Source organism: Thunnus thynnus, chromosome 3 (assembly GCF_963924715.1).
Source record: "Thunnus thynnus chromosome 3, fThuThy2.1, whole genome shotgun sequence".
NCBI classification, from domain to species: domain Eukaryota; kingdom Metazoa; phylum Chordata; class Actinopteri; order Scombriformes; family Scombridae; genus Thunnus; species Thunnus thynnus.
The window spans coordinates 12,992,555-13,005,288 of record NC_089519.1 but is presented as its reverse complement, the minus strand read 5'-3'; the positions used below and the strand labels follow the sequence as shown (position 1 = coordinate 13,005,288).

General features: G+C 40.2%; 1 protein-coding gene across 4 annotated transcripts in view; it reads right to left on the bottom strand.

The window, feature by feature from the left end:
• Nucleotides 1-865: 865 nt before the first annotated feature.
• rptor (regulatory associated protein of MTOR, complex 1) overlaps nucleotides 866-12,734 on the bottom strand; it is a 179,658-nt gene continuing 167,789 nt past the window's right edge. For all 4 annotated transcript variants that reach the window (XM_067584282.1, XM_067584280.1, XM_067584279.1 and 1 more), the window contains 6 exons: nucleotides 8,733-8,839; nucleotides 7,432-7,559; nucleotides 6,021-6,107; nucleotides 5,823-5,939; nucleotides 5,343-5,472; nucleotides 866-3,694 (listed from right to left, as the gene is read on the bottom strand). In XM_067584282.1, the coding sequence (XP_067440383.1) occupies nucleotides 3,626-3,694; nucleotides 5,343-5,472; nucleotides 5,823-5,939; nucleotides 6,021-6,107; nucleotides 7,432-7,559; nucleotides 8,733-8,839 (638 nt within the window). In that variant the 3' untranslated portion in view covers nucleotides 866-3,625. The remainder of the gene's footprint in view (nucleotides 3,695-5,342; nucleotides 5,473-5,822; nucleotides 5,940-6,020; nucleotides 6,108-7,431; nucleotides 7,560-8,732; nucleotides 8,840-12,734) is intronic.

Below are 12,734 nucleotides of genomic sequence, written 5' to 3'. Positions count from 1 at the left end.
CCTGGCTCTTACAGGACACAAATAGGTGGAACTACTTTCACTGGTACACACACTTTCCATCATGATTTACCCAATGAAGAAACAATCAGTGGAACGTCATTTTTGACTTCAAAGATTTGATTCAATTCCAAAAGTGACAGTTTTCTGGTCTTTGGAGGGACTATTGAGTCTGTGGAAACTATGCCTTCTGTGGCTCTAGAGGAGCTTTGTCGAGTCTGAAAATAATAAAAATAATCCTGATAATCCAACATTTTTGGATCTTGACTCATACTAACGACTTCTCCAATTTTGACTGTTCTTTTAAAAACTAGTCACACCCAACTTTATGGAGGTTTAAAACTATCTCACTGAGTACCCTTTAATTTTTTTTCATCTTAAATAGGGCTGCAACTAATGGTTGAAATGATTTTTTAAAAAGTAGTAAAAGTAATAAAAAATGTAAGGTAAAAATCTACACAAATTCTACACCACTACTTAAATTTCAAGATCATTTCAATTTTGTCTTGTTAATTTGGTTGTTGAGAGCACAACCAAAGCACATTCTCAACTTCAAAGATGATATTCAATACGGTGTACTTGACTGTTCCCAACAGAATCTTATGAAGACTATTAAATTCACAGTATTGATGTTTTTGAGAAAGCGTAGTGCTCTAATGCAGCTAGACACGTCTTAATACTTGAAATGATTTCTTGAAATATTCAGTATTCCTGATAAGTTAATTATTTTTCTATTTTAGAAATATTAAATTAGTCCACAAATCATAATCTGCTTTTCTATAAAGACTAATGTGTCTCATACATGAAACGTTAAAGTTGACACGAGTTAAAACTCAAAAACATGTAAAATGTCAAAAACAAAACAAAATCAGGTGTTGTATTTGGTTTATTTCATCGATTTCATCTCCTGTCTTATAAACCACAGTCAGCAAAGCAGTCTAAAGTCACAGAGACAAACCTGATTGTTTTCATTTTTCCTTTCTTACTACTTTGTTAAAGTCTCTTCTTTTTCTCCAGGTCTAAAATCTTAAAACTCAAAGCAGGATACTTAGAGATGAATGTGATTCTGGGCAATGCTTTTGGCTGAGCCGGTGAAGCAGTTGAGGCCTGCTAAACCATGGAGAGCACTACAGCTCAGTGACTGGGTGATAGTGGGGACTGATACTGTAGTCGCTTATATGGACTTCATGGCATGTGTTTCCAGTTCATTTTCAGTCCACAAGTCCGTTCCTTCTGCGGGGAAAAGCAAAGCTTGGGACATCTGATGCAGAGGGGTGAGGTGGGCGCGGCAGGAAAGAAAGGAGGGGGCATGATAGAAGGGGGTGTGGCGGGAAAGACTTCAGTGCAAAGTGTGTGTGTGTATGAGTGTGTGAGACTAAGGCCATCCCCATTCTCTTCCCTTCATCTCACTGAGGCCAAAGCAAACAAAATGCTATCAGAATTAAAAACACAAAATTACAAAACAGAAAGAGAGTTATGATTTAAAAAAAAAGGTTAAATAAGCAAAGCTGCAGCCCCAGAGAAGAGGCACGTCAATGGTGATAATGCACAAAAACAGGCATTTTTACCAAACTGCACCACGATCTCTGGAGTGACACTCGGCCAGGTCATGTGACCGACCTCGCCTGTCCATCATGCTGCGGACACCGGGAGGCTGGCAGTTGCTCGACAGTGGTTTGAGGTGGTTGAGGTACCTGAGCGAGATTTAGGACACTGACTAAAACCTGATACAGTGGGCATGTACAGGTACAGAGTTAAAGAGAGTGCCACAGGTCTGATGCCACCCTTGAACATGCAACACGCTTTATGCCTCCAACTTTGTTAAAGAAAATCAAACCGAACACCTCTGGCAATAAAAACAAAATAAAAACTCAAAGACAGGAAAAAAACAAACCTTACAGAAGGTTTCATCAAAATGAAAAACAGTCCCAACAGTGGGGCGGCAGGTGATCCCTGGTGCAATGAGTTACATGGCCTAAAGTACTCTAAATCTACAATACCGTGTGCTCAAAGGGTGTCTTTGACAGTCTAGACATATGAAAGCTGCCTCACTGTGGTTAGGTAAGCTATCAGGGTCAACTTCTATTTATGTATTAAGGAGCCAGAAAAAGATGTGAGCTACGGGAGAGCTGTACTTGACTGGCACACAAGGGGAAAAACAAACAAAACATGTGCTTTTGGGACCAGTGTCATCATGTCACATTGGCCATAATTTGAATTGCTTTTCTCACCCTCTTTTGATTCCACATTGGGAGGATTTGGACGTTCTGATTAGCAGAAAGTTTAGACAATCACAGGAAGATCAATTTAATTGATATATTTCCTGTCACTGATGTGAGCTGCACTGATGGGGTAAACACGCACCCATCTGGTACTCTAAGAACACAAAAAGAAACTCAGAGGAATTACACTGCTGTGAATGGAAATGGGTGTGTTTGTATTGCTGTAGTGAGGCACCTCTGGGTGCTGGGGCACAATCACAACCGTCTCAACGGCATATGATACTGCTATTGCCTTCGATCTGAAACACTATTTTCTATCTGAAAAGTCGGGGGAGGAGCTTGAAGCTGACTCATGGGAGGTCTTTATTGCTTTGCAGGGCAGATAGGCAGGTGCTGCAGGCTCCTTGTAGGATTGGATGGGAGTTGAGTTTAGCTTTTACCGCTCTACTTCTCCTCTCACTGTGCTAGATAGAAGGGTATGTATCATCCATAGGGCAATGAAGGTTTTCCCTTAAGCTATAAGTTAAACAAATAAACCAACAAAAAAAACCCCTCTGAGCCACAACAAGGGGGCTTTCATGGAAAATATGATTATGTTTGGCACGCTGGGGTCAAGAAAGCAGGGAGGAGAGTCCTAGCATGGTAGCAGGCGTATTTTTTGGGGCATCACTTAAGTCCAAGGCTATAAAGTCCCACTGTGGGGCTCATCTGTGCTATAGTCCACTTTAACACACACACACACAGGCACGCACAAACAAACACTCATCATGTCTGCCTTGTTGACATGTCAGGCAAAAATGACCACAGTCCAATCTCTGGGTACGTCTTGCCAGCGGTGTAGCGGAGTAGCAAAACTGTGTGTCCTTTGACCGAGAGTCAGTCTTTAAAATGAATTCATAAACACACTGGGGTCCAGCAGAGGGCAAGTCCGGATTTCTTGCACCAGTGAATGTGTTTTAACAGTGTGTGTTGTCCTCTGGATGACCCCTCTGTCGCCACATCTGGTTGGGGGGGTTGTCACAGTTCGTTCAGGTAGTGAAGCTCGCTGCGTGGCGAGGAAGAGCCCCAGTGATCGGTGGGTACCACTTCTTTAAAATAGAACCTCTCTTCTTCTGTATATGCTATTTAAATATACACACTCCTCAGCACAGCCAAGTCTACAATCATTAGCTTCATAATAAGAATATGAATAAACAATGAGAATAATAATAATAATAATAATATATATAGTCGTTCGTAGCATGAGTTTTTGTCAGCAGCCATCACTAGAACATTCAGGGTGGTAATTGCATATGTACAACAAAAACGTCATTTACATCCCGGCGCTCGAGGCTCAGGGTCAGAAGTCATATGTGGTGGTTTTGGTAGGAAGAGGGGGCGAGGGGGGGTTGATGAATGCTGGTGTGTTATCTGAGCCTCTTCTCTGCTGAATAGATGGACATGTAGTAGTCGTTGCTGCCTACCGCCAGGTGGGGCTGGAGGGAGACAAAGAAAAGGAAACAAGGGAGATTAGACAGTCATGACTTACTACATGAGAATTGATGAGTGTGTTCATAGAAACTGAGCAGAGGAAAGGTCTCAAGTTTAAACTGTAACAAACACAATGCGTTGACAGTATACCAATAATGATACAATTCATGTTGTATTTCCTTCACATATACAGTGGTAATCTAATAAAGCTCTAAGGCCAGCTAATGTAGTGATATAAAGTTAGCTAATACTTGCCTTAGTGGTAATGAGCTAAAGTAAAAGACAGTGAAGGTTCCTGCACAGAGAAGCGATTGCGACATGACATGCCGGTTTGAACCTGGAAGATTTCTCACACAATTCAACTCCTACATTTATGATTGGAGTAAAGTTAAAGTTACTAACATTCACAGAACACTGAGGTACTTGTATCTCAGATTATACACAGGAGTGGTGCCGAGGAGTGCTTGTAGCTAAACAGCTGCCAGCAGATGACTGCACAGAGGCAACAACAGCAACATGAACAATGAGTCTGACTTGATAAAAAGATACTGATTTAATCAACATGGTAAGACATCAAGATGTTTATGGAATTTTGCTGAGAAATACACTTGTACTCTGTTGGGGTCTTCACTGGCTCTCAAGGGAGATATCTGGCTCTTTACCTGCTAAATGCTAATATGTTCACCAGATAGTTGCTAACTTTGTCTGACTGCTATTTGCTGCCGGGCAGTAGGGTACGGTGGGTTTATCACAGCCTTTTCACTGAAAGGAGCTGCCAGTTGTGTCTGGAAGTGATGCTGATTAGAGTGGTCAGCTGAGAGGAACCGCAGAGTCTATTTTCTGTGGCTTTGTCCCTATGAGCAATACCTTGTTAATATAAAAACTTAGATTATAGCCAATTAAAATACAGTTTTGAGGTACCGTACTGTACTCGAGTATTTTCATTTCATGCTGCTTTATCCTTCTTTTTTAACTATATTTATAGGGCTGCAAATAATGATTATTTTCACAACTAGGCGAGTAACTGTCTTGTCTATAAAATGTCAGAAATTAGAGAAAAATTACTGTTAGAATTTCTTAAAGCTCAAGGTGACGTCTTAAGATGTCTCGTTTTGTCAGATCAGCAGTTCAAAATCAAAAGATATTCAGTTTACTATCATGTAAAGCTTCAAATTCTCACATTTGAGAAACGGCAACAAATTAATGTTTGGTATTTTTGCGTAAAAGATGACTAAAATGATTATTCAGTTATCATGTAGTTGCAGATTAATTTTCTGTTGATTGACTAATCGATTAATCAACAAATCATTGCAGCTCTATACATTTCGTGCAAGAAATATTTTACTTTTCACTCCAGAACATTTACCTGACAACTATAGTAACTAGTTACTTGAGTTTTCACACATATTCATCAGTCTATAAACTATGATGTATTGTTACACAGCACCAGTCAAAAGTTTGACACTCTTTCTCATTGAAGGGAATAGGAAGGTGTGTCCAAACCCTTGACTGGTGCTGTATATGAAACTACCCAAACTCCTCAGACTTTCAGTGCAAGTCCTGAGAGTAATACTGAGATGATTGATAATTATGGGCCCAGATATGAAACTGCATGAAATCTGTTGTAGTAAGTCATCATCAGTGTTGGTTTACCCAGTGAGGATGGAAGGCTAAACAGCTGATGGCCCCGATCCTTTGACCCATGAAGCCATCATAGTACTTTATGTTGCTGATCACATCGCCGTTAGCGTTATAGACTGCTATGAACTGGTTCATCGATCCACTGGAGGGCAGAGGATAAGACAGAAAAAGAGAGAGAGAGAGAGAGAGGAATGACTTGTAGCAGAATGTCTCAGCTTTAAACATCACATCAATCATAACACGCTGTCTTTACTGTATGGGATTTCTTTTGTGGTGAAATTTAACCTCGTGGATGGATGTCAGGTATTTTGTCCAGCTATATATTTTTGTTTGTCTGACTTTGGTGAAAGCTTATTGGATATCAATTCAACAAAAACAGAAAATCAATATATTTTTCTTTTTTTTTTACTAGGAAGACACAAGAGGAAGACTGCACTTTCAGCTGATCTTAACACTGTGGACACTTGATGACCTTTTCTGAAACAAACTCACCAGGCGAACAGGTTAGCCTGTGGGTGGATGTCCAGGGCTGTTAACCCCTTCACCGTCTGCAGCACGTTAATGGAGTCAGGTGTCCGTGGTTCAAAGAATCTAACGTCTCCGTTAACGCTGGTGGGAGAGCATCAAAGTCAGTACAGGCAAGAAAACAGTGAAGTTATAAGACTCTCACCAGAAAGAGAAAGAATGTACCTGACGCTGATAATATGTCCATCTGTCTCCTTCTGTAGATGAGCTTTCACTACCCAGGCTCCGTGCTCCCTGTAGGTCATCACCCGACTGTGGAAACACATGACAGATAGAACAAATTTAACATCTAACTGTGCATTTCTTCAGAATAGCCTGGTGGGAAAAACAGGAAAATAGCAGCACAGCTGTGAGACTGTGAACATCAACAGCTCCAATATGCTCGGAAGCCCAAAAAAACTTGTTGCAAAAAAAGGAAAAGGAAAGAAAGTTTCTGAGCTGAAGTAAGATTAACAGATGATGAGTGAATTATATTGTTCTAGATTGTAAGTAATTGCTTAAGTAATAACACCAAAACTAAAAACTCTGGCTTAAAGTTGCTTTTGAGGACTGGCACTGTCACATGTGGGAGAAACATCTGTTCCAGTAAAAAGAAAACAGCAATGTGTAAAATGTTACAAGCGTCTCTCTATGCTATAAAATATAATAAAGGTGAGTGAACACTGGGTGGCAGTGTGTGATCATGACAGAAGAAAAACAAGTGTGGCTCCTTGAGCGGCTGAGACGGCATGAGAGCAGAAAACAAAACCAGTCTGATCATCTTTGTAGAACTGAGCTGTGCCACTATGCATGATAAACTATGAAACTATGTCTTATGCTGTGCTGTACATTCTGACTGCAGCTGTGACAGGAAGCACATCTGATCTTCCTTTAAATAGATTTCATGAAAAACACTCGAGACACAAAATTAAGCATTTTTTTCTGCCAGTACTGAAAACAAAAAGCAGCAGAAGAAGAAAAACTAACACAAAAACAATTAACAGCAAGTTTGAAATTTCCTCCCTAACATACAGGCCAAAGCCCAAACATAACTGCTGCATATGTGAAACATGCAAAACAGTCAACATTTCATCAAGAATATTCAAAACATGACCTGCTTGTGCCTGTCTACTAGTCCTGGACTACTCTCAGGAGGTGCAACATAGTTGCTTAAAGATGTAATTCCTTGCCTGAGGGGAACTATTAAATTAGCTTTACTTAAAGATTTATGGGGCACTTCATGGTTTAACTGCTTTGTTTTCCCCCTTTGGGATTGAAATTAAAATAATGTTTAACCAACTGGGGGGATACAGTACCACAAGGGTCCATTAAAAGAGGTGGCAACCCCAAAGGGAGATTTACAGCATGCTATATATAATAAATATAGATTAGAGAAGTGAATAATGTAGGACTCTGTAGGAGTTAAAGCTTGCAGAAACTGCTGTGTGTGTTCTAGTGTATTTAAATAATGGTGAGACAGTTAAAAAAAGAGCTGGGAATGAAACTGTAAATGAATAATCTATTTAACCTTCTCTATGATTAGCAACTGATGAGTTCAGAGGTTGCATGAAGATCTGAGAGAGATTGTGTGTTTTACCATTCATTGGGACCCATTCTCCTGTCGAAGACGCGTACAGACCCGTCACCCAGACCGGCAACGATGAGCGAACGCTGGGAATCACAGGACAGGCTGGTCACACAGCTGTCTGCTCCTGTTGGGATGTCCTGGTGGACATACAGAGAAATCCCCTTGTAAAGATTTGTCAAGAAACCTACCAAGCTAACTGCTGTTACAACGCTCATTTCACATTTAACAGTCTTTGAAATAATCAATCATGTGCTCTGTTGACTGTTGGCTCGTTTGAAGCTGGACCCTGCATCAATATGCAGCCACAGGCGAGGCTGGGCCATTTGTACTTGTATTAAGTCCATCCATCATGACAATGATTAGTACACTAAGGACCACTGGATGTGTAAAACAAAGAAAAAAAGAAAAAGAAGAAACCACACTAATGGTGTACAGCCACAGATTTCCATTACTGTTTACCAAAACAACATGAGTACAGTAGACAGTTCAGTGCTAAAGTAGCTAAAAACCACAGACATGATTCATTCATATTTTAGTGTAAGCAGAGTTATTCAGGCTGTTTTTGAGGAATACTATGATAATACAGTTTTCAAAAACTCCACCTGAACATTTACAGATACTGGACTCAAATATGTAGATCAGGGTTCTGCTTCATGGTCAGTCAAATGTTACATTGCAGTATTTTAAAGGTGTGAACTGATGTCTTTATCCCTCTATTATACATTCATGTATTTATAGAGGTTGATTCTGATAATGATTAAGTTGCAGTCAGAATACCACCATACTGTGCAGCTCTTCACTTGATATGTTTTAAGTTGAATGCTAATTCTAACTTTTGGCATGTTATTATCATGTTGTTGCTTATGCTATCACTTATGTAATTTTGTGTTTATATGTAAGTTTATATGTGGATCCCTCCTTCAAAAATAAGACTGTCAGCAGCTTCTCTATAAAAAACTAAAGACATCAAACGATTAAAAGAAAGGTGACTGAAGGGAACCTGGTGGACAGCAACCCATAAGCACGAACACAATTCTCCAACTTTTCCAGAGAGCAGCCTCTTAACAATTTGTTCACTCATTTACTTTGGATTGGATGCATTTATCAAAAAAATAAAAGATGACACAATGCTTTTTAGTAACAGACTTGCAAGTCCTGGATGCGACAGTTTCTCATCATCTTCCTTACAAAGCCATAAAATGTCATTTTTGAGCCAAGGGCTTCTCTATGCACCAACTCTCAGCTATATATATTGTGACCTTTTTGAGAAAGTCAGACATACAGACAGACAGGTGCACTGAATACAATACCTGGACTTTCATCTCTCTGTCAGTGTCCCAGATCCTGATGACTCGAACATCTCCAGAGGTCATGAGGAGACCAGTCTCCTGCTCCCAGTCCACGACCATGCCTGCACCTACAAGACAGGATGACACAGTAGTTATAATGCACAGTGCAAACACGCTCCATAAAACATAAAGCAGTACGGTGTTGTTGTTAGACAAATATCAGTGAACTGGCTTCACTTGATTCAATTAAAACAAAACAGAAGGTGGCTTTTTATCAAAATTAAAACTAAAACAAGCTTCAAAAGGTGCCCAATAGCTCAAATATGAGCATAAAATATTTAATTACTGAAAATAATTTGCACACAATATGTGAACTGCCGTTTTCATTTACTGTTTTTAAATGAGTTCATTTAATTTATAAGTGAACCTTTACACACAGACACAGCTATTAAACACACCGAGCATGTATTTATCCAGCCTAATACACATCACACACAATCTGTTGGAGGTTTCAGAAGGCTCTTGTTGCCACATGTAGCAAGTCAAATAAAATATTAGTGCAACAGCTCACTGCACCACTGTGTAAATAATAAATAGAGCACAAAGGACTCGACATAGAGCGGAAAGGCAGGTCAGTTTATTTAATAACATAATTTTGTTAAAAGAAATGTTAACAAATCTGTGTTTTTACTAAAAGTTTCTCATTTCGGAGTGTATAAACATGGACTACACACAGACGGAAGTGTAGTTTTGCATTTTGCATCCTTCCCGTCAAGACAACCACTGGGAGATGCCAAAGCTGACCCTGGAATTGAGCCTGTCAGCAGATTCTAGCTTCGATGAGTCAAACGGCACTCAAGTGAGAGAGTGAAGCGGGAAGACGCTGAAGACAGCAAGACTCTTCTCCTCACATGTTGGCAGTCACAGCAGGAATCAAGTGAGCAGTGCTATCTCAGCCACATTTGGCCTGCTGGCTCAGTGATGCCTGGCAGAGGCCTGCAGGCTGCAGCCTAAAGGGGTCAGTTTGCCTCAAACCAAGTATTTGCTGGATTGTTGCAGGGCTTCTGAACCTCTGTCTACCCACAGCTTTCTGATGTTGGAATTAAGGAGGGTTGTCCCACAATTTTTGACAATCACGCACACTTCATGAAGGGATTTGCCTAGTGTGCAAAGAAAGTGTAAAGTAGATGGGATTTAAACTTTTCCCTTAAACTCTTCTTTCCTTCTTTACACAACTATTTTTGTGACTTTTCGTTTGTACAACAAAGAGAGCCCTTCTCCCTGTTTGTATGATTCATCGCCTATATGGATGGAGACCCACAGCAGATGAACAAATTGTGTGACATTGCCTCACCACTTTTCGCTCAATTCTGTGGTCGTGTAAACGCTTGTTGAAAAATATTGTGTAAATAAGCAACCTACGACGTTCTCCAGCAAATTTTGTGAATCTGTGCCAACCAAAACATTGTTTCAGTTAGTATCTGTAATCTTGGAGGCAAAGAACAAAACAAAAGAGGGATTCCAGAAACTAAACGGTAAGAATCTTCTCCTTCACAGAGATGTATTCACCAAACTTCCTGCATCACTTCTTTGTTGTTAGTTTTTGGCAAATCAGTGCAGAGCCTCCAAACACATTTCAGCCTTTTTTTTCTCCACATTTTCCAACTTTCAAACTGGTTTTGTTTGTACTTTACTGGGTGTCTGTGTGTGCCAACGTGTGCAGTTAGTGCAGGTGTAGGTGCATATAGTCCTTGTGATTCAAAACTTGGTCTGTTCACAAATGTTCACATAGGGGTCTACAAGGACCCTTGAAGACTTGAGCAGATGACAAAATTTACCCGTCAGAAAGTTAATCAAAAGTCCATCAAAGTTTTTTGATGCATCTCAAGGTCTTTGAAGATTGTTGAAAGCTTTGGATCCTTGTTTCTACCCTGTGCCATGAGTTGAACTTAACCATCGGCAGCAGTAGGAAAATCACATTTCCCACAAGCCACGGAGCTAAGAAGAGTACAGGTGCTCTTTTGATAATGGAAGTTTATATGCTGGAGGAGGAGAGATAAGAGAGCCAGGAGGTACTCCAGAAAATCAAATGCCCATAAACACTCCTCGCCTTTCTCTCACTAGGATGCTTTTACCACAGATGCTAGGACAATAGCATCCTTCTCTCTCTGTTTGAAACTCATCATGGCATGCTTCATTTCCTCCCTCCTATTTTTTCACAATCAATAACCATCTCGAGCTCACCCACCTATGTCACCAGCTTGCTTTATACATTCACTTCATGCTTCAAGACTATTTTTTGCCCCTAATTGGCTCCTTTCACACAATTTTCAAGAGGAGATAGAAGAATAAGGACTCCATTACATTACTTTTCTTACAGCCTTGCAGAGCAATAGTGACTACGTGTATTATTTGAGATCCTTTCCCTCTGGTTATCTCCTCAGTGTGCTTCCTTCATGAGTTGTGACTTAGCTTAACTTTCCTCTACTGAACCATCTGTACCGGGGCTTTCTACTGTTCTACTTGGCTTGTGTTATCAGGAAAGCCCAAGCCCCATGTGGCGGCTTAAAACCCTCCACTGTGACGTCAATGGGCCTGCTCAGGCATCACGACATCACACTGCCGGTAATGTGGGCACACGTGGGTGGATAGCATGCAGGGAAAACCATCTCACAGAACTGTGCTCAGTCAGTGACACGTTCAGTTGCACACTTTATGCTGTTTCATTTCAGAGGCGGTGAGAAGAAAGGAGGCATTCCTTTTGAAGCTGGCAGCTCTGCGATGAGGAAATGTGGGTTACAATGAGAGGGCGTGGAGAACGGAAGATTTCCCAACACACAAAAACAATTGCATGTACGTTCTCTAAAATAAGGAGCTAAACCTTTCTTAAGGCTCAGTTTTATTGCTCTTTACTCATTATCCTTCCATGTTGTCCCGTATATAAAACACAGTGTTTGTACAAGATCCCCAACAGACTGAGCACTGCTATGGTCAAACTGTTTTTGTGTTGGGGTTCTATCTTAAACATGGCTGCATTAATCTGCTACGGGCCCTGGTCCTCCCACATTCTTAGGTCTTAAAACTATTTTGACAAAGAGCCGCAAGATTTAAGGATAAGCCCAGTGTGTTACATTATGGATCTTATTTTATAGGTCTGGCCATTGTTTCTATCTGTGATAATAACTTACTCAAGAAATTGCTGAGATTTCAGAACTCAGCAACATCATTAAAAAGAAATAAGCCGGGACAAGAAACACAAGCAGTCAGACAATCAGACAGATTTTAAACTCTTCTTTGGAAGAGAAAACCAAGGTGAACAATCTTTACTCTGCCCACCTTAAACACCCAAAATCATTCAACATGTACAATTCATACATACTCGTGCAAATATAAATTAATTAATTGGATTTGGAAAATCACATTTAATCCCTTAAAGATAAATTATTTTCTGATTTTTATTTTATAGTTTGGAGAATTTTTCCGCAAACTGTTTTACATGTGGGTGTTCACTTTGAGAAAATGAAGACTGTGATAATTAGTCATGTGACTCAAATGTATTTATCACACCTGTGAGTATTCAGCAGTTGTACTGAGCAAACCTCAAGAAGCTACAGGCGAAATGTGTTGTTCGCTCTTAATAAAGTCACAGTAAAGTCATTACAGTGTGCGGTGGTTAATTTTGATTTTCACCTTATATGTTCCTGCGACCGACCAGCACCTGTCTGAAAATACTGGCTGTGCATGGGGAGTTCTGTCCTTTTGTTTTACACGTGGGTTTGTCGCCCAGCAAAGCTGTAGCAAAAAGCCAATTAACCTGGTTTCAATTATCAATTAATACTGTCCATTTGTCAAACCCACAGTCTTGTCTATTAGATAAGATTGTAACTGCTTGCAAAGTGAATACTGTTCAGCCAGCAGTAAACATGCTAACAAATAAGCTAGCTAGCACTAACTATCACTAAGGTTTATGCATGTACAGTATATGCAGGTCATATGGGTGTGTTGAGAGTCTCCCTCCGGTTT